This window comes from Manacus vitellinus, unplaced genomic scaffold (genome assembly GCF_001715985.3).
Source record: "Manacus vitellinus isolate BGI_N305 unplaced genomic scaffold, ASM171598v3 scaffold_12_pilon, whole genome shotgun sequence".
Classification (NCBI taxonomy): Eukaryota; Metazoa; Chordata; class Aves; order Passeriformes; family Pipridae; genus Manacus; species Manacus vitellinus.
In genome coordinates, this window is record NW_021938949.1 from 3878727 (window position 1) to 3905580 (window position 26854).

Genomic DNA, 26854 nt, shown 5'->3' on the forward strand with positions numbered 1-26854 from the left:
TTTCTTTCTCCCATACTCTGGAACAGAGGAGGATGTTAAGCAAAGGACAGTGAGACTCCAGGCCTCCTTCACCTGTTAGTAAAGAACTGGGTTTAGAGCTGCTGGTCACTTTTGGCAACCCCAAAAGCCAACAAAGCAAAACCGGCGGCGAAAATCATGAAATTATTTAAAAAAAAAAAAAAGGGAAAAGAAAATATCGATTTCTTATTTATTTATCACATGGATTACAAGATATTTGGTATCTTCTCTGTGCCATCAAGATGATGAGAAGCTGCTGCTGCTGGGGTGATAGAATCAGGGAATGGCTTCGGTGAGAAGGGACTGTAAAGTTCATCTCATTCCAACCCCCCTGCCATGGGCAGGGACACCTTCCACTGGACCAGGATGTACCAACCATGCCAGGAAAAAGGAAGATACCTCATGGAATCTTGGGAATTGGCAGCACCCAGTGGCTCCCACAGTATCAATATGACTTTGCTTTGCCTCTTCTTCCTTCATGACTTGGATATTTAGACCTTGATCAGGCTTTTCTAACAAAAATACCTTCATCGAAGAGAAGTGCCCCTAAAGTGGAATTTGTGATGACTTCTGTGCAGCATTTCCCCCTCTTGAAGCCCAGAACATTATTGAAACTTCATTATTTGAATGTGGTTTTTTTCCAAACATAGAGCAGCAAGAGCATGATTAGAGGCCAGCAGCTATTTGGGAAAATCCAAGTGGAATGAAACATCTCAGTGGCTGGGCCAAGATCCGACATCCAAACCCAGGAAGTCTGTGCAGTTGTAACTATATTAAGATTAGAGTAATCCCTGATGGGAAGGATAGATTATTTTATTTGGCAAATTCCTAAAAGCAGCTAATTTTCACCATTTACCACCAGCAGGTTGAGTCCAAAAACCTGTTTCTGATAAAGTATAACTTGTTCTTTTTTGAACTCTTCCTTTTCAGGAGCTGAGCTGGGCAGCCCAACATATTTCCCCTCACCCCTGCTATTAATCCAGATAATCTGGAGAGGGTTATGAATTTCTGTAGGTTTTCACTTCACAACTAGATGTAATTTTCTGACTGTAGAGGAACTCTGAGGACATTCAACACCTCATTCAGCTGCCTAAATGTCGGTTCCCAGAGTAACTGAGATAACCTTGGAGTGAGGACACCCATGCCTTGCTCCAGGAGGGTGCAGAGCTCCTCTACATCCTTTTGTGCTTCCTTTCCACACCTTCCTTTGTTCTTTATTGCCCTTTTAAAATCGTTGACGTGGGTGGTGTCACAAGGCAGATCTTCCCAATGCCTTGGAGAAAAGGAGGATTTTCTTCTTGTTCCTCCCCACTGTTCAGTTTATAGAGCAAACAGTTCTGTTTGCCTTTTCTCAGCAGCACATAACTGGGAGTTCATGCTGAATTATTTCCCTCTTTCAGTCCCTAAACTCTCTGCTTCTTTGCCAAAATTCAGGCTGCCATACTGGAGGGCTTTGCTGAATCTGTTCTCTTTTGAGTCCAGGTTTTTTATTTGGCTGGATTCAAATAGATCTTCTCAGCCAGCAATTACAAGTGCTTTGAGGTGCAAGTTATCCAGGCCTGCTAATTTTAAATGTTTACCTCTGGTAGAAGCTGTTTAACATCTGCCTTTGTTATTAATGAATTGGAAAAAGCTTTTTCATCACCATCAGAGCCAATCACGTTTCACTGCTGCTTTCCAAATACAGGTCAAAATCACACGTTGAACTTTCCTCTACTGCAGTGTACAATCTGTAAAATTTTGTCGGTTGTGATGTTTTTTGTTACCAAAAAAAACCCCAAACAACCCAAAAAACTCCAAGGAAACAAAACTCAAAACCAACTAAAGAAAAACAAAAAAGCCTAGAAATATTCATTTCTCATTAATCTCTTATTTTTATCAGCTGTGGGTTTTTCCTGATGTCTTCAGGGTCTCATATAATGCTTTTAAACTTCATGGTACTACATTTACATTTCTTCATCTATATTTGTCTTAGTTCAGTAAATATTGGGTTGTTGGTTTACTTATTTATTTTCACTTCCAATTCCCCCTTTTAACCCGTAGTTGAACTGAGATTAAGTTTTTACTCCAGGTTAATCATTTGCACTGGGAAACCAGGCTTGGCTTGGATCATCATCCCTTTGGCTGCCTGGCCCATCCTTCCAGAAGAACCATGACCTGTCTCACAGCGCTGAGCAACCTGGGCTAGTGGAAGGTGTCCCTGCCCATGGCAGGGGGGTGGAACTGGATAATCTTTAAGGTCATTTCCCACCCAAACCATCCTGTGATTCCATGATCCTATAAATAGGGCAGCCAGGGGTGGGTGGTGAAGGAGGTTCCCCATCATCAAGCTGGTGCCAGGCCATCAGGAAGAGAAGGTTCCGTGGCGGGTGGGATGCCCAGAAGACAAGAGGAAGATGGATTTTATTACAGAGGCATCATTTGGGGAACCGTAGGGATATTTTAATAGGGCACTCCAACATGCTGCTGTTGCTTTCTGGATGACAGGGAAGGGAATTTGGCACTGAGAAAAAGATAACATAATCTTAATGACGTCATTCTGGAAGCATTAGGGATGCTCCTGGAAAAGTTGGGAAGGATCAACAGAGCAGAGCACGTACGTGCAGCCATCCACTTCCTACAACAGCTGTTTACTCAAAAATCAACTTTAATAAACAGTATAATCAGCACAGGGAAATTTCCCACAGTTCACAGAGAGGACCTAAGAGGGGAACTTCATTCATTTCACGCGGGGGGGTGGTTTTAGAATTGTTATGAACAACTTAAGTGCTGTTTCATTAACAGTTTTACAGTTTACCACAATTAGTAACACCAGAGAAGAAAACTAAACATGCTAAATATTAAACTCTCAAACTTTCAGCAAGTAGAGCACATGCAAATGGGGATCCCCTGTTTGGTGTCATTGTTTCTAGAGATATGTCTGTGTTTATAAAACATATTCGCTATTCATGTGACTTGGATGGCAAGTGAAAAACTTGGCTGGGTTCTGTCAATTAATGGTTTTAAAACATTCTTGGACTATGTTACATGCCCGTGCTTGAAGTGTTACTGTGGTGAATGCCTTCTGCAGGAAATCTGGGACTTCCAGGAGTTTATGATGTGGCTGAGAAGCCTCTGCTGCAGGTAAAACTCTGAAGGGAAGAAGGACTGGATTTTTTAATTGTTATTATTTTTATTCTTTTAATGATGCCCCCTGGTTGCTTTAGGATGGCTGGTGTTTTGAGGTTATTTCCTCCCAAGGCATTCTGTGACTAGAAACTTTGATGGCAGCTTGAGCTATAGCAGAGGGACATTTAAAGGAGTTTTAAATCTTCATCTCAATGTAAACAGGATCATTTAGGTTGGAAAAGATCTGGAAGATCATCGAGTCCAACTGTTAACCCAGCGCTGCCGTGTTCACCACTAAACCATGTCCCAAATCCAGAGCTTCTTGAAGCCATAAAGTTTATCCTTCTTGGATGGATAAACTCAGCTGGACTCATTGTAATCATCCACTGTGTGACTTAGAAGATGTCATCTTATTTCCAGTTGCACCCTGAATTAATATCCTGACAGGACAGTGGTGCAGGCAAAGGTCTTACACTGGTTGATGTTAAAGCACCAGGCAAAACGTCAGTGACATGAAGCTGTTGTAGACAAAAGGTGAAGGAATATCATGGATCACCAAGGAACTAAAAGGGCACAGGCAGCTGGGGTGGAAAACAGCATTTTCAAGAGCAGTGAAGTCCCGTGTTCACAGTGTCCCCCCCAGACAGACGCTCGTTCAGGGACACAGAGGTTCTCATGTCAAGGGTGGCTGAAAGGAGGTTGTGGTGAGGTGGAAGTCGGTCTCTTCTCACAAGTAAGAAGTGATAGGATGAGAGGAAACAGCCTCAACTTGCACCAGGGAGGTTTAGATTAGGTATTAGGAATGATTTCCTCATGGAAACACTTGTCAGGCACTGGAACAGGCTGCACTGGAACAGGTTGCCCGTGGAGTCCCCATCCCTGGAGGGATTTAAAAGCCATGTAGCTGTGGTGCTTGGGGACATGGGTGGGTGTGGCAGGGCTGGGTTAACGACTGGACTCAATGATCCCAAAGGTCTTTTTTCAGCCTAAATGATTCCGTGATTCTGTGATGTCGGGGTCTGTGGACTGGTCCTGGTCAGCTGTGGAAACCCTGGGAAAAAAGCAAAACCACGGCAGGTGGAGATGCCTCCTGTGCAGAACCGGCTCCTGATTCCCTCTATTCCTTCAATATCCAAGATTAGTGATGGTTGAGGACAGTGCAGTCCTTATGTATAATAAGGAAAATCCCAGGTGTGGTGTGAAACTGTCTGAGGAGCTCTCAGTGAAGTTCACGTGGGGGGTAGGGGTGGAGCTGATGGGCTCCATGAATGAAGAGGAACTAAAATGAGGAAATACTGGGGGTTTTCTAAGTCTTTTTTTTTATCATTCAGCATTGATTTTGGGCAAACCTGGTTTTTTTATTCTTTCTATGTCAACATGAACATATATATCCAAAAGCTGTTGGAATATGTTGTGTCACTGAGGGAGCTGGAGGGGATGAAGGGGGATGCCCTTTTCTAGCAGCTTTTCTGCTTCTCCTGGGGGATTATCTGATGGCTTGAAATTCATTTTTCCTGTTCAGCTGTAACTCTGCAACACAAATATCTGGTGCACTGATATCAGACCTTGCTGAAAGGTGATTATTTTACTTAAGACTTAGATAAGGGATCTGGAAGGGTTAATCTCGGTTCCTGCTCCTGGTGTAACATTTTGTCCTCCTCATCTTTCTATGTTTCTCTTCTCCACCTGCAAAATTGGAATTTCTCAAGGTTTTTCTTTTGCCTGTTTTAGTTTATTTTCCACATCAAGGCTGCAGAGGAGGAGCTGAACACACAGACAAACCCTCTTACATATGGCTGCTGATTATGTTAGGCTGGAAGTATGATAAACAATAAACTGGAAGCAAACTTTTGTTTTGGTCAAAGGAAAAGAGGCAAGTGATCCCTGCTGGACTTTTAACTGGAGTACATGTCTCTGTGTTGGGGTAAAAGCACTTGAAGAAAAATGATAAGAGGTCTGAAAAATGTGGAGGGGAAAAAAACAATGAAAGAACTGGGGATGTTTATTCTAGAAAATGAAACACTGAAGGGAGAAGTCACAAGTTGTCTTTTAAGTGTGTGAAAAAAAAAACCCTGCTACAAATAAGAAGTGGGAGAAAAAAAAATCTCCATGACCAGCCTGGGTAGAACTAGGAATTTGGGGCTCAAATTGCAGCCACAGTAATTTAGTGTTTCAAAACGTAGGCCAGTTCTTTTTGATGGTCAGCAGAGAGAAACCCAGGAATTGATTAGGATTTATAGGGACACTGGGGAGTCTCTGTCACTGGGGACAGTTAAAGGATGGGACAAAACCATTATTGGGACTTCTTACTTATCAAATAGGGATTAAATAGTCATGTCTTATGGACTCTCCTAGTAATAGTTGTTTTTTCTTTCCCCTCAGGCTGTGAACCCCTTAGACAGATTGTTCAAAGAATCCCAAGAATTGCACCTTCTCCCTTTACTCTCAACTCAGAGAATCATTTTCATGCAGAATCATGGGCTGGCTGAGGTTGGAAGGGACCTCTCAAGTTTGTCTGTGTGACTGTGTGAAATTTAGTTTGACCCTCTGCATAGCCCCAACCATTAGTTTCTTCTTTTGACCTGCAGTACAAACAGACCTGAAGGATTTGGAAGAGACACTCCTGAAAGAGGCAACTCCTTCCTGTCAATGTTAAACCATCCCCAAGCAGTGCTTTGCTTCTAATCCTCATTTGTCTCATTAGAGAACTCACTCACTGGAATTTGTTAAGCCTTTTTTTCCCCCCACATTAAATAGATATCCTTGGGAGGAAATCTTTAGTTTAGGCACTTGCTGGGTATGATTGATTACACATTTTCTTTCTCTCTCTCTAAGTTTAGCTGGGCTTTTTTATTTGCTTTCTTATTATTATTATTTGCACAAGCAGGTTTTCCAGACCTTTAATCATTCCTATAATGCCATTCTCAGTGTTCTATGGGTTGGTTAGGCAGGGTGTATGTTGTGCCAGGTGAAACACTCCCTATTTCCAAGCCAGTAGAAATCCCTGTGGCTGAAGTTTGTCTCACAACTTACTCTGCAAACAGACCACCACCTCCCAGTGAAAATCTAATGGTTATTATTTCTAAAACTGAAAAACTGGAGCCCTGTAGATGAACATTTGTTGTGTAAGAGGGAGTGATATGGCTCCTCTTCGACCTCAAGTTATTGTACACAATGTTGTAGTCAAAAGGTACTTGAAGAGCAGCTACAAATAATGAAGATTTCTACAGTACAAGGGTTGTGGAACAAAACAGTCACCCAGAAACATACAGTTTCAAAAAATACAGTTTCAAAACATACAGAAACAAACAAACATGTTTGGAGGGTTTTAAGACTTGGGTAGAGAAATCTGTGGCTGAGCAAGAGTAGCACTGTTGTGAGACCAAATTCAGCCCTCCAGAGACCCTTCCAGCCCAAAATCCCTGTAATTTGATGATGAGACAGCAGTAGGTACTATTTGTTCTATGGCCACCATGATGCCTCTGCTGAATCCTTTCCCTGGACAATATTGGGCTAATCCTTTGGCCAAATTTCCTGATGAACTGGTTGTTAAAACAATAATGACCAAGGGGATAACTCACCCTTGTGTGACTTCAGTGTTATATGTTGGATGAACCACTTCAAAAGTTAGTCAGGCCATGGTTGTGTTGTCAGCTGGAGGCACTACACCAGTGTCACCAGTAGAAGAGCTTTTTTGGGGGCTCAGGTCCTTGCATTCAGCTGGCCAGAGCATCTGGCTGTCTCAGAATACTTTTGTTATAATCAGAAATCGTTTCTCAGCACCACTGAGACAGTTCCCTGGGCTATATTGGCAAAAATGACCACTCTTGTTACAGACTTTGTGCAGGGCTGTGGGTTTTTTTATGCACTGAGTGTCAGTCTGAAATCATCCCCCTTCAGAAAGTCTCTTGAGAGCTGAAATCCTGGTGAACTCAAAGGGACACCTGAAAACAAAAAGCCTCCTCTTCTATATGGGATATACAGCATCCCATGTTGTACTCAGTGTTTGAGAGGCACATGAGACAAAGGATGAATGAGCAGGTTGAGCTGATTTCTTCCCAGCAGTTTTCCTTTTCTCCCCTCTCTCACCCTTCTGGAGGTGAATCTGTGGGAGTAGATGTTCCCTGTGCTCTTCCCTGATATTCCTGCTGCTCAGCATGCTGCTGCCTGTCTCTCAGTTAATTGATTTTACACACTCGAAGGAGCTTTGGGGAGTCAGCAAAATGTTTTTTTTGCCTTAGTTTCTTACTTTCTTCCCCAGAACCAAAGTTGAATTTAGTTGCTATCGGACTTTTTTCTTTCTCTTTTTTTTTCTTTCTCTTTTTTTCTTTCTCTCTTTGTTTTGTTTTTTTTCCTTCTCTTGACTTTCCAGTCAGGAAACTGGAGCTAAACCTGCAGGACTGCAGTTTTTTTGGGTAGCTGTCTGGTGTCACTGCTGTCTTGATTTGATGTGAGCAAGCACAGCATGCAGGGATGCTGGGTTGGAGCCAGGAAAGGTCAGGCTCTGGAGGAGAAGTTACCAGGCAGGTTGGGGCTACTGAAGCAATGAGGAGATGGCTGTAAAGGGCTGATTACTCTAAAGGCACCATTATCATGATTTAAATTATCCTTCTCTTTTTTAAGGGTCTTTGCCCCACATCTAATTGTGGGCAGTTTGGCCATTTGCAGCCAGGTGATGGATTCTGCACTACCCTGTTCCCTGAAGCCACCAAAGAGCTTTGCCCTGGATCAAAATGATCAGAAAATGCCCCAAGAGGTGTTTGCTGGAGACAGAGAGTCTGTGAAGACTATGTTGCCTATAATATAGAACCAGGCAGCTTTGGTTTACATGTTCCAGCATCCCTCAAGCACAATCATATTAACAGATTCTTCTGCTCTGCTGTTTCCAGCAGAAGTTTCCTGTTCTCAAGGACCTTTTTGTTGATTGCTCCCTGTTTCCTATTCTCGTTCCATCAGTACATTTCATTCTATCTTTAGTAGAGCCACTGACTCTTTTAAGTGGCTGCAGACCTCCTCTGGCTCCATATTTCTGCCTTCATCCCCCCCTGCAGCCTTCCCACTGGCCATTGCATAGAATCCCAGAATGGTTTGGGTTGGAAGGGACCTTCAAGACCATCCAGTTCCAACTCCCTTGCCATGGGCAGGGACACCTTCCACTAGCCCAGGTTGCTCCGAGTCCAGTCCAGCCTGGCCTTGGACACTGCCAGGGATGGGGCAACCATAACTTCTGTCTGTTTAACCTCCCTTAGTTTCCTTCCAGCTGTTGTATTATCCCTGTATCCAGGTTGTCATTCCTTTCAGCATAGAATCAGAGTATTTAGTGAAGATAGGAAGGTTTAGATCCACTGATTTTCATCTCACCTCCCACAACAGCAGCCTTATTAAAAACCAACCAACCAAACAAACTATTGCTTACATTGCCATGATTTCCTTTTGATAAACCACGTTTTATATTGTCTCCCCATCTCCACTTGCTGCCACACTTTCAATTACACTTTCAATTACATTTTCCTTCGAGTGGTGTTCAAAAGCCTTGTGTGCTTTTGTGCTCAGATTAACTTGCTGAGAGCTGTCTGGATCTTTTTTCCTCCCTCCTTCCTACATGTAAAAAAGCTTTTCTTTTGTTGACTTTCAGCCAGATGGTCCCACTCCCACCATCCCATCTGACCACGTTGTTCTCTTCTGAGTGGCTTTCACCTCACATATAACAGTTTCCACACTCCTGTTTGCCTTCACAGCCAGCCCTGTTGTTGTTCTCAGTAATTCAAGATAAATCATTTCCCCCATGTGCAACTATTCAACTTTGTACTAGTAAAATTATATTTTCACCTCCAATCCTTTGGGGAAGCCAGTGAACAGAAGTGGGGGGTGTTACTTCTCCTTTTTGGGGGGCTGTGATTAGCTTTCACTTGAATTTCAGGACTTCTCATTTTTTTAACCCTGATGTTGTTCTCTTTTTATTTATGTGGCTCAAAGATTTTTTTCTTCTTAGCTGAGTTGCTCTTGACAGCCAGGGTGAGACTTCTAGCAGTGCTCAGAGGTTTTCTGCTCATTCTGCTGCTCTGAACATAATTTTCTTTCCTGATCCATCAGCTGCTCTGCCCAGGTGTCCTGATCCCTCCTAATGCCCATCTCAGGTTTTACTTCCTAGCTGTCAATATTCCTAAAGTGAGATTTGAAGTCTTTCTCTTGTTCCCATGGAAAAAGGGCCCAACTCCTTTCTTCCATACTCTTTTTTCCATCCAAATTCTCTTTTTCTCTGTTGGCTCTCTGCTGCCAGACCAGGGTATTTTGAGGAGAACATTTAAATGTTTCATATCTCTGCCAGATGTGGACTTCAGGATACCCTGGCATGTGGAAAGGTCTTTTAGAGACATACAAATGCTGCCAACAGAGAGTGGGAAGCTTTTAGGGTTTTGTCTATCTTTGCTATAAGGAAGGAGGTTTTGGAGACAGACAGACCAACCTGACAGTTTTGATGTGTTGTTTTGCTGTTGTTTTTTTTGAGGGGGGGTCATGAGCTGGGGGTTTCTTGGGTTCTTTTGTGGTTTTTTTTTGTTTGGAGTTTTGTGTTTTTTGTTTTGTTTTATTTTTATTGGTGGTGGGTTTGGTTTGGGGTTTTTTTTATTTTTTTGTTTGTTTGTTTTTTGGTGATTTTGGTTTTGTTGTTTTTTTTGTTTTGTTTTGTTTTTTTTTGATCTTAGGCTTTCTGCCTTGGTTTCTCCATCTGTCAAAAGACATTAGAGACACTACCTTTGTAAAACATGCTGAGATCTACAGCCCGTGGCACCACCTGAGAGAGATGTGGTGATACTGCACCACTAAGATTTGGTTTTGCCATCTAAGCATTCAGTTTCTGTGCACCCTTTTACATTTTCCCTTTCAAACAGGCAAAGCAGAAACATCTTCCCTCTAATCCTTTTCCCCCATCTGTGTTGTGGGCAGGTAAGGAATGACAAAAGAAAATGCCCAGTGGAATAAAGTAGAATTAATTATCTGCCTGAACAGCTGTTTCATCACAGTCTGGTTGCACAGTGGAAGGTGGTTACTCCTTGACTTTGATTCAGGGATGGATGGGAGGCAAAGCTCTTGGATTGCAGCAAAGCTGGTGTGGTCAGTCCCTTCAGGAAGCGAGAGGGTGATATTCTTGCCTCCTTAAAACCATTGTTAAACTCTTTCCTGGTCAAGCCTCACCATGTCTAATCCTTGGAAGTGTTCAAGGCCAGGCTGGTTGGGTTTTGGAGCAACCAGGTCTAGTGGGAGGTGTCCCTGCCTCGATGGGGCTGGAAATCAATGCTCTGGGAGGTCCTTTCCAACCCCAACCATTCTGGGATTCTGTGTTCACAGTGTGGCAACTGCTAGTGGGTTGTTCTGGTTTGTAACACAGATTATTTCCAGCGTCTGACACTTCACTTGGACCATCTTCACTCCCCACTCAGCTGTGTGCTCGGCAGAAGTGTGGATTTTTGGGCTGCAGCCCTGGCACAGCATCCTGGCGTTCTGGGATCCTGAGCCTTCTCTGAGCATCGTGATGGGGAGGGTGGTTGGAGCTGTCAGAAAAATTTCGCTGTGGCCCTCAGGCTCCTGGGAAGACAGCAGTGTTCCCGTCAGGTGGAAGTGCTGCATGCTTGCCTGGTTCAGACAGCGTGGGGGAGTCGTGTCATGTCACATTTGTTCAATTCTCCTGCTTGTCCAGGGCTCTCGGGCTCGTGGTACAACCTGTTCAACCTGTAGCTTGGAGTCCCTTCCAGCTGGGAATAGTGGAAACACATTTTTCATTATTCCTGTGTGGGGCGAGTGCTGATAGTTTGGACTGTCACTCCAGCCCTTGTTTTACTGATGGTGTGAGAACACTGGATTTACACTGGATTTCTAGACACTCTCAGAGCTTTCACTTCCTCTAAAAGTTAAAAGGAGCCGCCCATGTTGTTAAACCAAGACTGTTGTTCCTCCAACCAGACCACTGCGGCATTTCTGAGAACTAAAGAACACTCAGATTACTTTATCCAGCCCCCTGGTTATAAATAACTCCCAATATCCAGCCTTGCAGGAGGCCTGGGGGGGTCCTGTTTGCTGAAGGTTTTGTGTAGGTTTTGTGTGCACGCAGCTCCCAGGCAGTGGGAGAGGTCCAGGGAATGCTTGGGAATGAGAAGGGCAGGGGAGAAGCCTCAGGGACTTCCCTGTGATTTGGATCAAGCTCTAATTTTGTCCCAGGCTCTGGACTGCACTGCCCACTTCCCAGCTCAGGGGCCCTCCAGGGCATTGCTCAAATTGCCAAACTCCCTGCCTCTGGATTTGGGATCCCCCTCTGCTCCACCTGCCATACAAAGCCTTCCACCTTTCTGTGGCCAGCTGAGTTCAGTCCAGATCTCACTGTGGTGGCAGGAGGAGCTGCTGGATGGGGACACCGGGGTTGGTTTCAGGAGGAAAAGAAGACTCTGGTGCCACAGCTGGAGTGAGCTGGAGGTGCAGAGGAGAGGAGGCAGGACTGGGTGGGGGCACTCTGGGGTTGCCCAGGGCAAGAATCAGATCTGGATGGATGGAGACATTGTCAGGAATTAGGATCTGAGGCTTTATAGTCCCTTCTGTGCCTGCAACTGAATTAGAGACCATTTCTTCTGTCCCCAGCAGCAAAGAGGTGGCTCCTCAAGAGATGACTCGGGGCTGGATGAGCAGCAATTCAGGGCAGTATTAACACAACATTCTCCTGAAACCAAGGACCTTTTCTGAACAGCAGCATTTACATCTTGAAAAAAGCCACAACCTGTGAGCAAATTAGAGCACTCACTAGACTTTCACTGAACTTCTCTGTAAGGATCATTCCAGTTACCATCTCACAGCTGCTCTTGGGAGTAGGCTGGGGAAGGATGGGGTTGTCTGGAGGGGAATCATTGAATTTAGACATGAGCCCAAGTCTGTGGGTTTATCTCATTTACCTTTAGATATTTGCAGTCTAGACATCCACCCCTGAGCCAGTTGCCTCAGGCTTCGTGGCTGAAACAGTAGAGGGTTTCCTCTTACCTATTTTAGACATTTCCTTTAATTTGGAGTGACTCATGCCCTGAAAGTGCTTCCTTCTCTCTTCAGGTGAGGAAGGACAATCAGTGTGAAGCAGACAAATGTAGATGTTTACACACAGGCACCTAATTTTTGCGCATTGATCCCCAAATCATGTTTCTGAGTCCTGTCAGGCAGTTCTGGGTCTGCATTTCCTTTGTATTTCTGCTGCCCCTGTAGCTGACTGAGCAGATGCTTTGGAGGTGAATTTCCCACAGGAGGTTTGATCAGTTTAGTGGGTAAGTTTTGGAATACCCTTTAAGAAAAGGAGCAGACTTTTCCTCTAGCAGGCTTCTTACACCCAGAGGTGAAAGGAAATTAAAAGCAGTCAATCACCAGTAGTTCAGGGAAAACTGCAAGTTACTTCACTGCCTCCAATTGCTAGAGAAGTCAGGGAGTGGTGTCCACTTTGCTGTCCCCATGTGCTCTTGGGATTATCACAGTTGTTCCTTTCTTATTTTTTCTCAGTCATAGGAGAGATATTACAGCACTTTGCCCCTCACTCTGAATTGTAGATCTAAGCACAGCTGATCTCAGTGTTGCAGCATCCCTCTATTTCTGCAATAATCTGAATTCAAACCTGTAGTCTGAGCACCCTGGCATGGAAATTCATACTTGCTTACTCCAGATGATAATTTAAAGGAGCAAAATGTGCTTACCCACCCATGAGAGCTGTCTCCTACTCAGTTGTAAGAATTTACTCAAGTGCTGCCTCTCCTTCAGCTGCTGTGTGTCATCACTCCAGTTCCAGGCTGTCACTTCTTCCTTAAGACCCTAGTTCAGCTCTCTTTTCCAGGAGAGGCTCATACAAGCTTGTCACTAAGGAATTAAGGAATAGCTGCTCAACTTCCCTTCCTTCTGGTTCTCCAAGCTCTCTGCAAAACACCCATTTCCTTGGCCTTCCAACCCCTCCCACAAAAATGGGGAAATCCAGGTAAATGAAGCCTCTGGTGCCTCCAAGCTGCTGGATTGGTTTGGCCAAGTTGCCTTTGTTTGACAGGGCCTGCCTGGATAAGCTGGAAAAAGACATCTGCTTTCCTCCTCGAGTGACAGATCTGTCATGGGCATGATTGTGTTTGGCAGAAGCATAAAATGGAGTGGTTTGAACAGAAAAGTGAGAGTCAGGATGGTTGGGTGTGTGCCTGGACCTCTTTTATTTGGAAAAGTCTCTGAGGGACATGTGCTGCTCCCTGTGATCCAAGTCATGGGAGAATAAACTTTATATGTATGTGTATATATATATATATATATTTATATATATATATTTAAATATTTAAATATATATGTGAGAATATAACACTATATAAGTCTTTAAAAATCACTGGGTTTGCAGGTCCTCCTGCACTGATCCTACAGAGGCCACACAGGATGTTTGGTGTGTTTTAATTGTGGACTTCCCATCCAGTTTATGTCTCTGATACTGATATCTAACATTTATTTCCCCCTGTTGTCATATTGGTAACATGGTTTTGGATTCTTAGACAAGGTCCTGTAGAAGAGCAAATAATTATAATACTCCATAAATACTTCCTTTTTTTTCCCCTTTTCCCAAAAGCACCAGAGCTTTAGTAGCTTTTGACAATCTTATTGTTGGAAATTGTGTCACCCATCATCACAGGTAAAAATCCTGAGTTGGTGTTTTTCTTTGGTTCACTCTTTTTGCTCATTCTTGCATTTTTACACAGTACTTTTTTGACTCAGAGGGTTTTTAGGAATAAAGCTGTATTTTCCTGAGGATATTTTAAAGGAAGAAAGCTGAAAAGAATCTAAAATCTAGTTTTAAGACAGAGCTGAAGGAAATTATGGAAGAAATCAAAGCTGAGATTCCTGTGTAAGATGTTCTTCAGTCCTGTATTTCTAAAATAATGAGTATGGATGAAAGCCATGGACTGAAATGGGGAGCTCTTCTGACAAGGAGCCAGAAGTAGCTCCTTCAGGTTATGCTTCTGATGCTTGAAATAAGATCTGGCTGCTAAAATATTTCATTTTCCTTCTGATTCACATGAGGGAAGGTTAAGAACCTTCACCTCCACCTCAAGCAATGACTGAAGTCAAGTTACAGAAATTCTGGGAAGGCAACTGATGCTCTTGTCTTATTCCATTACTGTTTTCCCAGAAGCCATGGGAGTGTAGTCAAGGTATAAGAAATTGTCTCTCATAACTAAAAGTTAGTTTGGTATGTAGGATGTAGGCTCTGGGAGCTGAACAGAAATGGGTGAAGGATGTGGTTTCATCCCCTGTAGGCTTTTCAATTCTGCTCCTTTTTGTTTGACTCCAAATCCTGTTATTGCCATGCTCACCCCAGTCCTCATCTCTGCTGGATTCTCCACACAGTGAGCTCCAGGTGAGCCCAGGAACACTCTGGCATCAGGAGAAAGGGCCATCCTGAGGCTCATATCACCTCTCCTGGGTCCATACCCTGCTCACCTGCAGCTGTGGCTCTGCTGGGAATCCCACCTGTCCTTGAGGAGCTGCTGTGTGAGCAAAGAGCTGGGCCATGATTATTCTGACCCCGCTGATGGCAGACAGCAGAGATGAGACCAAACATTTCTGCAGCTCCTGCAGTCTGTGACAATCCTTTGAGTTGTATTTAATTAAAGAGTGCACACAAAGGCTTTGTTTGCAGCAGCAGGCTGTGTGATAATCCTCTAACAACTCTTGGGATCCGGCGGGAAGGAAAACTCTCATTAATAAAGATTTTGGTTGTAACTCCATGTGAGAGCTGCTGCAGGATTGAGAGCTGCAGGAGATCACATCCAGAAAAACATTCCCTTCATCTTTCTGCTCAGAGTGTGAGCAGGAGAAGCAGCCCCTCCACAACAAAGCCACCACAACTTTTACGTGTGGTCTTGGCCATGCCAGGAGGGATTAGTGAAAGGGGGGGTTTATCAAGTCTCAGCTTCAACTATAAGATATATTCCCAAGAAACTGGATTATTGTTCATTATCTGATGTTGATGTGAGCTAACCAGAGCTTGCCATGTCTATCCTTTATATTTACTTTTTGGATGGGAAATGGGAATCCATGTGCTCCTCAGCCCCCTGTCTGGGTGGCCAGCTGCCCACAGAAAGATTTCGAAGCCCAAAATCTCTCCCTTTTCCATAGCTTAAAAAACCCCAAAACAAACAAAAACAAAACCAAAAACAAACAAACAAAAAACCCACCAGAGCTGGGGAAGTAGTAAAGTGAGTTTGTACCAAGCTGTCTATAAAATCTACTCCAACTTTTCTAGGACGAATACACCAGAGAAAGAGACTTATTTAGTCCTTTATTCCAGGGAATATCCCCCTTGACAGGCAAGAGTTGCAGCTCTTGAGGGGTCTTTTCAGCCACAAACGTTTTGCCAATTGGGAGGTGAATTGAGGCAGCTGAACTTGTTGCCTTGCTCACCATCATGCCAGATGTACTTGTGACCCACCAACACAAAAAGACACACTTTCTGTTTCCTAATGATGCCCAAAACTGTGATGTTTTCACACTATTTTTTATTCCACTTGCCTTTGTTGGCCTGTATCAATGACAGCTGTGATATGTGAGGGTTATTGCTGTTATCACTAAGGAGGGAGAAGAGAGTTGCTGTGATTGGGTTATTTATTTACTTGTTTACTTAATGTGGCAAATGAGCCATAAACTCGAAGTCCTCCACTGTGAATCTGTTTGTTGACCTTGGTGATTCAGTTAAAGGTCTGTAGACATTAAATTCACACATCACTGACCTCCTCCAGCTGAGTAGTAGGTGTTTCAGTTTGAACTAGTCCAACTGCAGTCAGGGAAGTGGGATGAAAGCCTTCAGAGCTGATGCTTGCTAGCTCTCTGTGGACTAGGAATGGTAAAAAATCAGTTCAGACTGAACAAAGAGCTTTGACTCAGCTAAAATTAAGGGTGATGTTTCCCACTGAGAGAGAAGTCGAGATACATCCCACTCTTCCTTTGCTTATAGAATCAATCATAAGATCATTAAGGTTGGAAAAGAGCTCTGAGATCATCAAGTCCAGCCACTAACCCAGCACTGCCAAGTCCCCACTAACCCATGTCCCCAAGTGCCACACTTACACAGCTTTTAAATCCCTCCAAGGACAGTGACTCAACCACTGCCCTGAGCAGCCTGTTCCAGTGTTCACCCTTTTGGTGAAGAAGTTTTCCCTGATATCCAACCTAAACCTCCCCTGGAACAACTTGAGGCCGTTTCGCCTCATCCTGTCCCTTGTTCCCTGGGAGCAGAGCCCAACCTTTCCCTGGATCCATCAGGGAGTTTTAGAGAGCCAGAAGGTCCCCCCTGAGCCTCCTTTTCTCCAGGCTGAGCTCCCCCAGCTCCCTCAGCTGTTCCTGCTGCTCCAGCCCCTTCCCCAGCTCCCTTCCCTTCCCTGCACACGCTCCAGCCCCTCAAAGTCTTTCTTGTCATGAGGGGCCCAAAACTGGACACGGAATTCAAGGTGTGGCCTCAGCAGTGCCCAGCACGGGGGGACAATCCCTGCCCTGGTCCTGTGGCCACATTATTCTTGGTCCAGGCCAGGTGCCCTTGGCCTTGTTGCCCACCTGGGCACACCTGGCTCATGTTCAACCACTCTCACCACCACCCCCAGGGCCTTTTCCAGCCCCTCTCCCCGGCCCGTGGCTGTTGTGGGGTTGTTGTGACCACCCACCTCACCCAAAAGATCCCAGAAAATCAGCACCAGCACTACAAAAGCCAAGATCACCTGTGTTTTGGTGGTTTAGCTACTGGACACTCTTTTTTTCACTGGGTTCCCTAACACAGATGTATTTTCTCTTGGACTATGTGTAAAAAATATGCGATTTTAAAAATTATACCTGTAATCAAGTTTACCTGAGTCTATCACAAGCTCACTTTTCAGACTACAGCCTTATCTCTGTTTTGAAAGGCTATAAAAACCAGTTACTTAAAAGAAAATACGGGGCCACTGAGGTAAATATGCAACCTGGTTATTTAGGCCTGAATTTTTAGTGAAGGGAAGAAGTGGCAGTGAAGTACTTGCTAATGGGCTTGGTGCAAAAATTGTTGCATAAAAAAAATAGTAATAAAGTATATTGTAGAAACACACAGTGCTTTGCCAGCCCTGATCAAGGTTAGAGCAGTATGAATTAATTTTAAAGGGAAAACTGGAGGTATTTATAGACGTGAGATGAATTTGGCAATAGTTTAAATCCAGAGAGTTAAAACTGTCCTTTGAAAAATGCAGATGTTTTGAAAACATTTCAGTCTTTATTTTTGCAGCAAGTGTTCTGCAAATCTCTCACGCTTCCCCTCGTGCTTTTTTGAGGTTAAAATAAAAAGGCAACAAGCACTGTAAATCAAAACAAATGAATTTATGGTATTTTAGAGGAGCCAAGATCAAATTTCCAAAGATCTGTTTCCCCTTGGGAAAAAGAAACATTTGAGAATGAAGACAACTCCTAATGATTCTCCCTCTTCTTGTGTTTGTTTTTTTTATTTATTTTCAATTTGACTAGAAAACCACATAATTAATTGTTTATACACTGCTAATCAAGGCCCATTCCCAACCTAAAGGAAATTACAATCTGAACTAGGCATGGTATGAAAGAGGGAAGAGAGCTAAAAGGCTAATAGGAAGCGGTGAGAATAAAGTTAATGTGCTAAATCATTTTATAATGTTAATCCAAAGGGCAATTTACAACAAACAGTTGTTCCTTCAAAGGATTTCTGGACCTTCCCCTTTACAAACTTGTCTGGCAAATACATGGGTAGAGTAACGATTACACGTTTTGAAACGAGACGGGAAAAGGGGTTTTTTTTAATTTAATTTATTTTCTCTGCCTATTTCAGATGAAAATTTATGCTTTTTCCAAAATCCTTAAGAGTGAACACTGAATCAGTGACTTTTTACAGGTTCATGCCATGTCCTCATAATCTGTCCCTGAAGCTCACAACTCATGCTTTCTCCCATGTCACATTTGACAGTGAGGATATAAACTCAGTCCAAGACTTGTGCTCTCCTCCCCTCTTTCCATTTTCCATCATTCCCCTCTTTCTACCTCTTTGCAGCTGGATTTCTGAATAGATTTCTCCCTCTAAATGCCCTTTCTCCTTCTGAATGCCCTTTCCAATCCCTTTAAAAGAGATGGGGTTTGGTGCAGCCTCAGTTTTTGTGTGTAATTACCATAGCAACGGTCAAGGTGTCCCCCCCCAGGTTGAGAGCATGTTGGTGACAAGGGGACAGGGTGATATGTGTGAGCTCCTGGTTCCTTTTTTTGGAGTTAAAAATCAATATTTTCACATTTTATGATTGAGGCAGTTCATGTAAGGAGTCCACGGTTAATTACCTGAACATTCACAGCCACTGTTGAATTACAAACACAATATAATTAAGTCTGACTGAGGAGAAACCACTTGAGAGAAAAAAGTCTTGTCACTGGGAATTTCCTGCTTTTTAGCTCCTTGATCTCCTAATCTGCATCAGAGGTTTGGTTCTTATTTGATTTGGTTTTTGTTTTGCTTTGAATTAGCAAGAACCAGGAGACAGCCCCTGTGAGGATGGAGGGAATAAACCATGAAGCCCAGATCCCACTGCTCTTGGCATGAATATTAAAGCTGCTGTCTCCCTGCCCTACATAGCTGGTGGGTTTGGTTATCCAGGCAGGGTTCCTGGAGCACAAAGTAGCAGGATTGCTCCTGATCATCAGGAAAAAATAAGTTGTGGGGGTTTTTTCCCTAAGGGAAATGCAGATTTCTCAGCAGGCTCTGGGGTGCACTCCCTTCTCTCAGGCAGACAGAGAACAAGGCTGGTTGTGTGTCACCACTGTGCAGTGGCCCTGGAGAGCTCCAGGTCACTCCATGAGGCCATGAATCCCCAGGGATGCATCTCTGAGGGTGGGTTTTGCTCACTCTGTCCTTCTCTGCCCTCTCTGCAGGCGTCCAGCACACGGCCAGAGTGCAGCATCATGCAGGAGATCGAGGAGGAGCGGAGCCAGTGCTTGGCAGAGCTTATTGGGGATAACCAGACTGCAGGTATGGGAATATGGGAATGCTCTCTTCTCTCCCTGGCCAGCAAGCCAACATCCCCCAGCCTCACATCTGCCTTCCCCAGGCCATTTCTCACCCCTGCTGGAGCAGGGCAGTCACTCCAGCTGATCCTGAGCTCTTTAGGAGGGAGAGAAATAGGCCCTTCCAAAGCACAGTTCAATCAGCCAAGAGTTGGAATAGCTCTCCAGGGTTCCCCTGCTGCCTTCCAGCTGGGTAAGCCTAACTTAGGTGTGTTTAATCACAGTCATCCATCTCTCTGAAGTGGAAATTCCTTAACCAGTTTTTCCCTGGGATGTGAAAGCCTGAAGTTCCCAGGTTCAAGGGAAGCTGTGGCGAACTTCTCCTTCCATTAAACTGCCCTCCCATCCCCATGCCAAGGTTGCTGCTGTCCTGGTGGTGAAGCAGAGGAAGGGAGGGGGTTTTCCAAGGCTGCAAGGTATCTCTGGAGTTGGGGCAGGCAGCTGAGGTCCTCTCCTTGTTCATGGAGCACACACCACACCGAGCAGCCCTCCTGGAAGGGTCTCTGATCTCCTTAATCCTTTCAGTGATCAGGAAAGGAGGAAGGAACTTAGCCCCAAGACATCCAGTTGGATCTCTCCCCCTCCAAGTGCCTCTCTCAAGTCACCAGTCTTGTTTCTGTAAGTAAAAGAGCTGTAGGGACCAAGGTTGGGCTGTCAAAATCCAAAAAGAAGGGATCACATTGCGAAGGGAAAGGGTGGGAAGATGCATATCCTGCTTGATATTTACATCCCTCTTCCTGAAAGAGGAAAAAGGGGAAGAAGATGCGTCCTCATCCTCTCTCCCTTGGCATTGTGTGCAGTCAGGACACAGACTGAAGGACTGTTCCATGCTGCTTAATGATGGAATAACATCCTGGGGCCAGCTGATCCCAGGAGGAGCTTTACTGGATGCAAGGAAGGCTTTTGGCCCCTGCTTTTATCTGCTAAGAGACGGTTTGCTCTGATATGGAAGCTGTTTCAAGTGTCCCTGTACAGTTAAGCAGAGCTGTTTGAAGAAATGTTCTCCTGGAATCCAGTAAAGGGAAAAGTCTGGGTAGTTCAAAACATTCATCTGAAAGCCAACTAAATACTTCATTTCGTTTTTGTGGATATTTAAAGAAATTCGATTACATGCAGTTTGTTAAAAGCAGAAAAATAAATACTTGAAGTGATAATATTTTTTTCTGCTTTGTCAAAATGATTTTTCTCGTTGGAAACTTTAATCCAAAACAGCTTTTTTTTTTTTTTTCACTCTCTCTAACCACCGAATTAAACCGCTGAAAACATTTTTCCCAGTTCTGAAGTAAAGACAGGCAAAAGCCCTTAATGCCCAAGCATTAGCAAGTATAGGGAAATCCTTTGGAAGGAGGGGGAGGTTCACAGTGGAACACTGAAATATTGGGCTGGGAGAAGTTTACATTTCCACCAGTCACTACTCATAAATAGTGATTCAGAAATTGCAGTTGTGAGCACTGTAAACAGTTTTTTGTCCATGGATTGGGTTAATGTCAGATGCTTGTGTGCATCAGCATGCCCTGAAATGGTCAGTGGTGACACTGGTGTGGAACAGGGATGTGCAGGGACACAGGGGGTGCCCAGCCAAATTTTACAGGGCAAACTCTGAGGAAGGCAGTTGGAATCCATTTGCCTCAAAACATCAGCAGGTATTTAAAAGCTCAGTACCTGACTTTAATCCAGACACTCATGGCTGCCCTGGAGTGAACAGAAAGAAACCAGAATCTCTCAAGTGTTGGCCCCAAAAATGAGTGACTCTGAGTGGATCAGTTTATGGAGAAGTCTGTTTTGAAAGTGGTGTGGACAGATGATTTCAAAGTGCCTATATGGGGTGTGTTTTCCCTGTGGAGTGTTTAAGGCACAAGTAGGTCAAAAAAAAGATGTTTTTCTGGAGTGGGGCTCCATAACTCAATAAATGGAGCTGAGCAAAATAAAACTTGGATGTTTGTGGGTGAGGGGGAAGTTTGTTGGGGAGAAATCTCTTGAAGGTGCTGATAGGAGATCGTATGAAGGCGATGACTGTCTCATCTGAGTGTTGCTGGAAAGAAAAACCCCAGTAAAACTCGCAGGAAAAATGTAATTTTAGCACGGTTCCATCCCCCAGAACAGGACGATGGAAAGCAATTGAGATTCCCTGTGATCTGCAGTGTAATACCTTGATTTATGGCCAGGAGGTTTGTTGCCTTCTGCACATTCCACATCCTTTGAGCAGAAGGAAAATCACTTGAGGTTTAACAATTTAACAACCAATTTGTTATCCTCGCTAATTAAATGAGTGGAAATAAGCAAACACTGTTTCGGTACATTGTGGACATAAAGCTTTGTTTAGAAGCCATTATTGATTGTATTGATGAGAGGGGCTTAATCACAGCTGTAATTTGATGTGTCAGATAGATTAGTCACTCATTAAGAACACTTGATGGTGGTGCTGAGGGTGATCACTGGATAAGCAGGATTTCCACTGATAAACAATAACATCTGTCTTAGAGGTGTTTTGCCTTCCAACACCCATTCCTGGTATTCATTCCTGATGGGAGAGGGGAGGGTATAAACATGAAATTAAACCTCTGTGCTCTCAGTGCTGGTTGTAGGTGCCAGTTGCTGCTCCTGGTGCCACCAGTCCTGGACCACAGGACTCCTGTTGATTGTTCTGCCCCTCTTATGAGACCTCACCTAGACCCCACCTGTCTCCAGCTCTGAGCTTCCCACCACAGGAAGGACAGGGACCCATTGGAGAGAGTCCAGAGGAGGTCACCAAGATGATCAGAGGGATGGAGCAGCTCTGCTGCAAGGAAAAGGCTGGGAGAGTTGGGGTTGTTCACCCAAGTCACCTTTGGGGTGACTTAATTGTGGCCTTCCAGGACCTGAAAGAAACCTACAGGAAAAATGGAAAGAGACTATTTACAAGGGCCTGGAGTGACAGGACAGGGGGGGGAATGGCTTCAAACTGAAAGAGTGGAGGTTTAGATTGGATATTAGGAAGGAATCCTTCCCTGTGAGGGTGGTGGGGCCCTGGCACGGGTTGCCCAGAGAAGCTGTGGCTGCCCCATCCCTGGAAGTGTCCAAGGCCAGGTTGGATGGGGCTTGGAGCAACCTGGGCTAGTGGAAGGTGTCCCTGCCCATGGCAGGGGGTGGGACTGGATGATCTGTGTGAATCCCTCTATTCCCTGCCAGGAGTGTGATTCAGTGTCTGTGAAGTTTCCCACATTTGAGGAGACTTGACAGTTGGGCTTGATGGTCTTAAAGGTCTCCTCCAACCTTGATGATTCCATGATTTTATGATTCCATGACCAGAGGTCACAAAAACATGCCCACCTCTGATGAGGAGAGGGGGGGAAAGGCCAGGGGAAAGGCCACAGAGGATGCAGTTCGGGAGAAATCCACAGGGAAAAGCAATTGAAGCCGGCAGCGTGTACACGGGAGAATCAAACGGCTGGGAGATCAAAGTCTGGACTTTAAAGGAAGTTTGTAACCATCAGAGGATACCAAACAGCCTTTCTGGAGGTCTGCAGGAAGGAGTGTTTTGTTTTATTGACTTGGTGGCAGAGCTTGCCCAGTTTATGGCAGGGTGTGTAGGCCGCGGTTCATGTTGCAGCACAGGGCTGGATTTCATGAGCAGGGCTGTCCTTGCAGTCCTGTGCCTTGGTGTTTTATAACTCCATGCTGAAGTAACCAGCAAAGATATAAAATGACATGTGTGATTCAATACAGGAGAGGATTCTTCACCATAGAATCAAGACTAAGTAGACTGATTTTAGACATGGCATGGGAATGACTTTTGTCGAGGGATTTTCACTTGGTTTTAGGCATCTGTGGTGTGTTCTGGCATCTGGTTTAGGATGTGATGAATTTTGTTCAGATTGTCTTGCCTGCTGACAAAATCTTTGTTTACTGTGAGGGGATTCTTAGTGAGCAGCTCAGCTGTGTTGGAAATAATCACATTTATCAGATGATCCCCATTTTGATGTTCACTGTCTTGGAGGGGCCAAATGAGGTGAAATCCCAGCTCCATGATTAGAAAGGGAAACTAGAATTAGAACTGCACTTCAGGAGGCTAAACCTTCACTTGGGTGTTAGATGATTTTTCCAGCCCTTTACACCCACCCCCCCCAAAATGCTCAATTTGAGGCATTATTAAAAAAATCCTTTGAAAAACTTGTTGCTGGGCGAGTGACAGGATTCACCTGCTCAGTGCAGGGGAGAATGTACAAAATTCATCATCTCAGTGCAGACTGTGTTCCTGATGGACCTCAGACTCAACTGAAATCATTGTGCCATTTCTATGAAGGGCTATAAAACACTTTTTTTGCTGAGTTTTTCCACGTTCTAGAGGGAGTTTTGGTTATTCCTCCCCTCATTACACAGTTAAAGGAGAAAGTCCTGCTGGATTGAGTCAGACACAGACGTACCTGGGTGCTGACTGGTGAAATCTGGAGTTTTATGTGTCAAGTATCCAGCTTTCCTTGCCAGAAATGTGCCGTTCTTATGGCTGGGATCATGAGATAAAATACCACGAATGTTTATAAACAGTTCAGCTGAAACTGAAGCACACAAATAAAATAATCAAAAAAAAAAAAAGAGGAACCCTCTCTCTTTTTTTTTGTTAAAAAGCCAAGAAAGTCAATCAGGTCCAGGCTCAGCTCATTATCTGTTTATCCCATTATTGGTAATCAATTTGCTCTGCAATCAGATACTCTTTAAGAAGCAGGGGAGTCATTTAGGGATAGCAGTTAAATAAGGAGCTGTGACTTGTGTTTGAGTGGGATGAGAAGCTCTGGAGACCAGGCTGGAGGAAGCAGGACATCCTACAATAAATGGCCTTCATGGAATCACAGAATCATGGAATGATTTAAGAGGGACCTTAAAGACCATCTCATTCCAACCCCCTACCATGGGCAGGGCCACCTTCCACTATCCAAGGTTGCCCAGAGCCTCATCCAACCTGGCCTGAAGCTCCAGTACTGCATCACTGCACTTTATATTTGCACTCTGGACCTGTGTGTCTTGGAAGCAGGAATTAAAACCCAATAAAAAAGTCTGAAAAGTGGAAAACAGGAAAAAAAAGAAATAGCTCCAATCCCCCTCCCAATGCCTGTTCACAACTGCTTAACTTCCCGACACCTCACACTTGTGGTGGGCAATGGAAAGAGTCCTGCAAGCTCATCATTGGCACAGTCACAGGCAAAAAAATCCAGGTGGGAAATGGCCCATGTTGTTTAAACTGTGAATTTTGCTTTTGCTGTTCCACAGGCCTGGCTTGAAAAGCCAAATTTGGAGCTTGGGTGGGTGGGGGGTCTCTGTCAGTCCCCTTTGAAGAAGTCAAAGCATATTTGATGGGAGAAGAAGCAGTGAACATATGGAAATTAAAAATCAAACTGGAAAAACGTTGATGAAGTTTAAATTAGGAGGCTGTTTATTCATCACCATCTGCTTATAGTGCAGCAAGATAAGAGATAATTAATAGTTCCTTGCCTGCAAAAGTTCAAGTGAATTCTCACCTTCCAGTTGCATAAGAACCTCCTGAGATAGGTGATGTGTCAGTCCTGCTCTGTCTCTGTGTCAGGGGAGGTTTAAATTAGATAAAAATTAGATAAATATTATATGTATAATATAAATATGTAAAATATTTATAAATATTCCTAAAATATTAGATATTAGGAAAAAATGTCTTCAAGGAAAGGGTTGTCAAGCACTGAAACAGGATTCCCAGGGAAGTGGTGGAGTCACCATCCCTGGAAGTGTTCAAAAAACGTGTGGATGTGACACTTGGGGATGTGAGTTAGTGGTGAACACGGTGGTGGTGCTGGTTGATGGTTGGACTTGGTGATCTCAGAGGTCTATTCCAACCTAAATGATTCTGTGATTCCACCTGTCATTTCAGAATTGTGTAGAGCTCTCATAGGTCTTGTACCACGTTCATCAGCCTCTCCAAAAATCTCACATACCCTGGAATATTGGGAATGGCATTCAATGATTGCCAGTAGTCAGTTAAATCAAACCCTGAGCATCTTGCCCACACATTCAAAGAAGCCTGGAGAACAGCTTAGCTCGATCTAAAACACAATCTAAATCTTGATGACCTCTCAAAGGACCTGCTGGACTTTTTTCCATGTTGTCTTTTCTTAATTTTTAATTTTTTTTTTTTTCCCCTATTACTGAGGGTCTGGGTGATACAAAAGGGCCTCTTGGTTTCGTTCTTGCTCTGACCAGCAGCATTTGAGCAGATCCTCAGTCCTCTCTTTTCCTTCACAGTGTGGCCTCTCCTACAGGAGCACAAAGTTCAGCCATGAGACATCAAGGCCTTAAACCTCAGACTCTCATTTAGGATTGGTACCAAAGCCAATTTTATCTAACAGAAGATTTTCTTCCAGTCATTGTGCAGTGGCCACGACACTCAGTTGGGACAGGCCATTCCATGGGTCCTCCAGATGGTCTTGCTTCATTTTAACCCTTTCCTCATCTGCTCTGGGACTCTTCCCAGCCAACAGCAATCCATGCTGCAGCTCCTGCAGAGGGGGCACGTGCTCCCTGGAAATCAGAAAGAAAGAAATTTGCCCTTTAATGTTGAGAGGATAGACCTTCCTTTGACCACACCAGGAAATCTGGCCTCTGAAACACGAGAAGAAAGCACAGGTTGTCATGGTGGGAAGCTCAGCTTCAACCTTCAGCTGTGAGCAGCCCCCAGACTTTGGGCTTGGCTGCTTTCATCCAGCCCAAAGCTGATGGCTCTTCTTGCAGGCCATCAGCCTCTTCCTGAGGAAATAGTTCCCAAAGATGTTTCCCCTGCAAAGCTGTTATTTGGCTGCCCAGTCTTGCTCAGTGACCCCACTGCTCAAGGAGGCTGGATGTCTCCAGTGATGACTGCTAATTCCCAAATGAGTTTTGGAGGGATATTTTGGTGGCAGTGCTGCATTAACAGTTGGAGTCAATGATCTTAAGGTCTTTTCAGACCTTAATGATTCTGTGATTCTAATAGTGGTTGCTTTGTGCTGTCTGAGCCCATCCTGTGACCTGGACATCAACAGGATGCAACTCAGAGATCCACACAGCACCTCATCATTCTTCTCTGTAAAGCCAACAGCTGATTTTTGCTTTGAACTCACCTTTCTACAGCCAAAATCAGGAGATAAGATGTTAAAATATCTGTTTTCTGCCTTAAAACACTGTAGGGGTGGAGGCTTTGCTTTGGTTTTGCCTGGTGCTGACTCGTCCTGGCTGGAAACTTCCTAACAAGCAGCAGTGTTTATTTGATTAGGGAACAGCTGCCTCGTGGCTTGTCAGGATTAACAACCACTTAGCAGACATAAATCTTGTGTTGGAAAAGGCATTTCAGTTTGGAGAATATGTCACATTTTTAAATACCAGCAGACTTTTCGGTTACTTTGGGATAATATACAGATGCACACTGCCTCAGTTATGCAAAGGTTGTAAAAATAAGGAGACTGTGCCATTGGAGAAGCAAATTAAAAACATTTTCAAAGCTCTGGATAGTGGCTCGGATTAAATCCATCTGTGCAGAGGTTTTGTTTCTGACAGCAGCTTGGGTTTGTCCCCTTCACATCCCATCAGATCTGTGGTTAAAAAATCTCTCCTTCTTCATCTTTATTTTGTTTTTGTTTTAATGTTGTCTCTGTCAGAGCACTGGCACGATGGAATC

At 44.2% G+C, this 26854-nt stretch overlaps 1 protein-coding gene across 1 annotated transcript in view; it reads left to right on the forward strand.

Moving 5' to 3' along the window:
* The first annotated feature begins 10141 nt into the window (after positions 1-10141).
* Positions 10142-26854, forward strand: part of LOC103756344 (vasoactive intestinal polypeptide receptor) — a 71833-nt gene continuing 55120 nt past the window's right edge. Inside the window, exons 1-2 of the mRNA XM_008922388.2 lie at positions 10142-10239; positions 19072-19168. Of these exons, the coding sequence (XP_008920636.1) occupies positions 19102-19168 (67 nt within the window). The 5' untranslated portion in view covers positions 10142-10239; positions 19072-19101. The remainder of the gene's footprint in view (positions 10240-19071; positions 19169-26854) is intronic.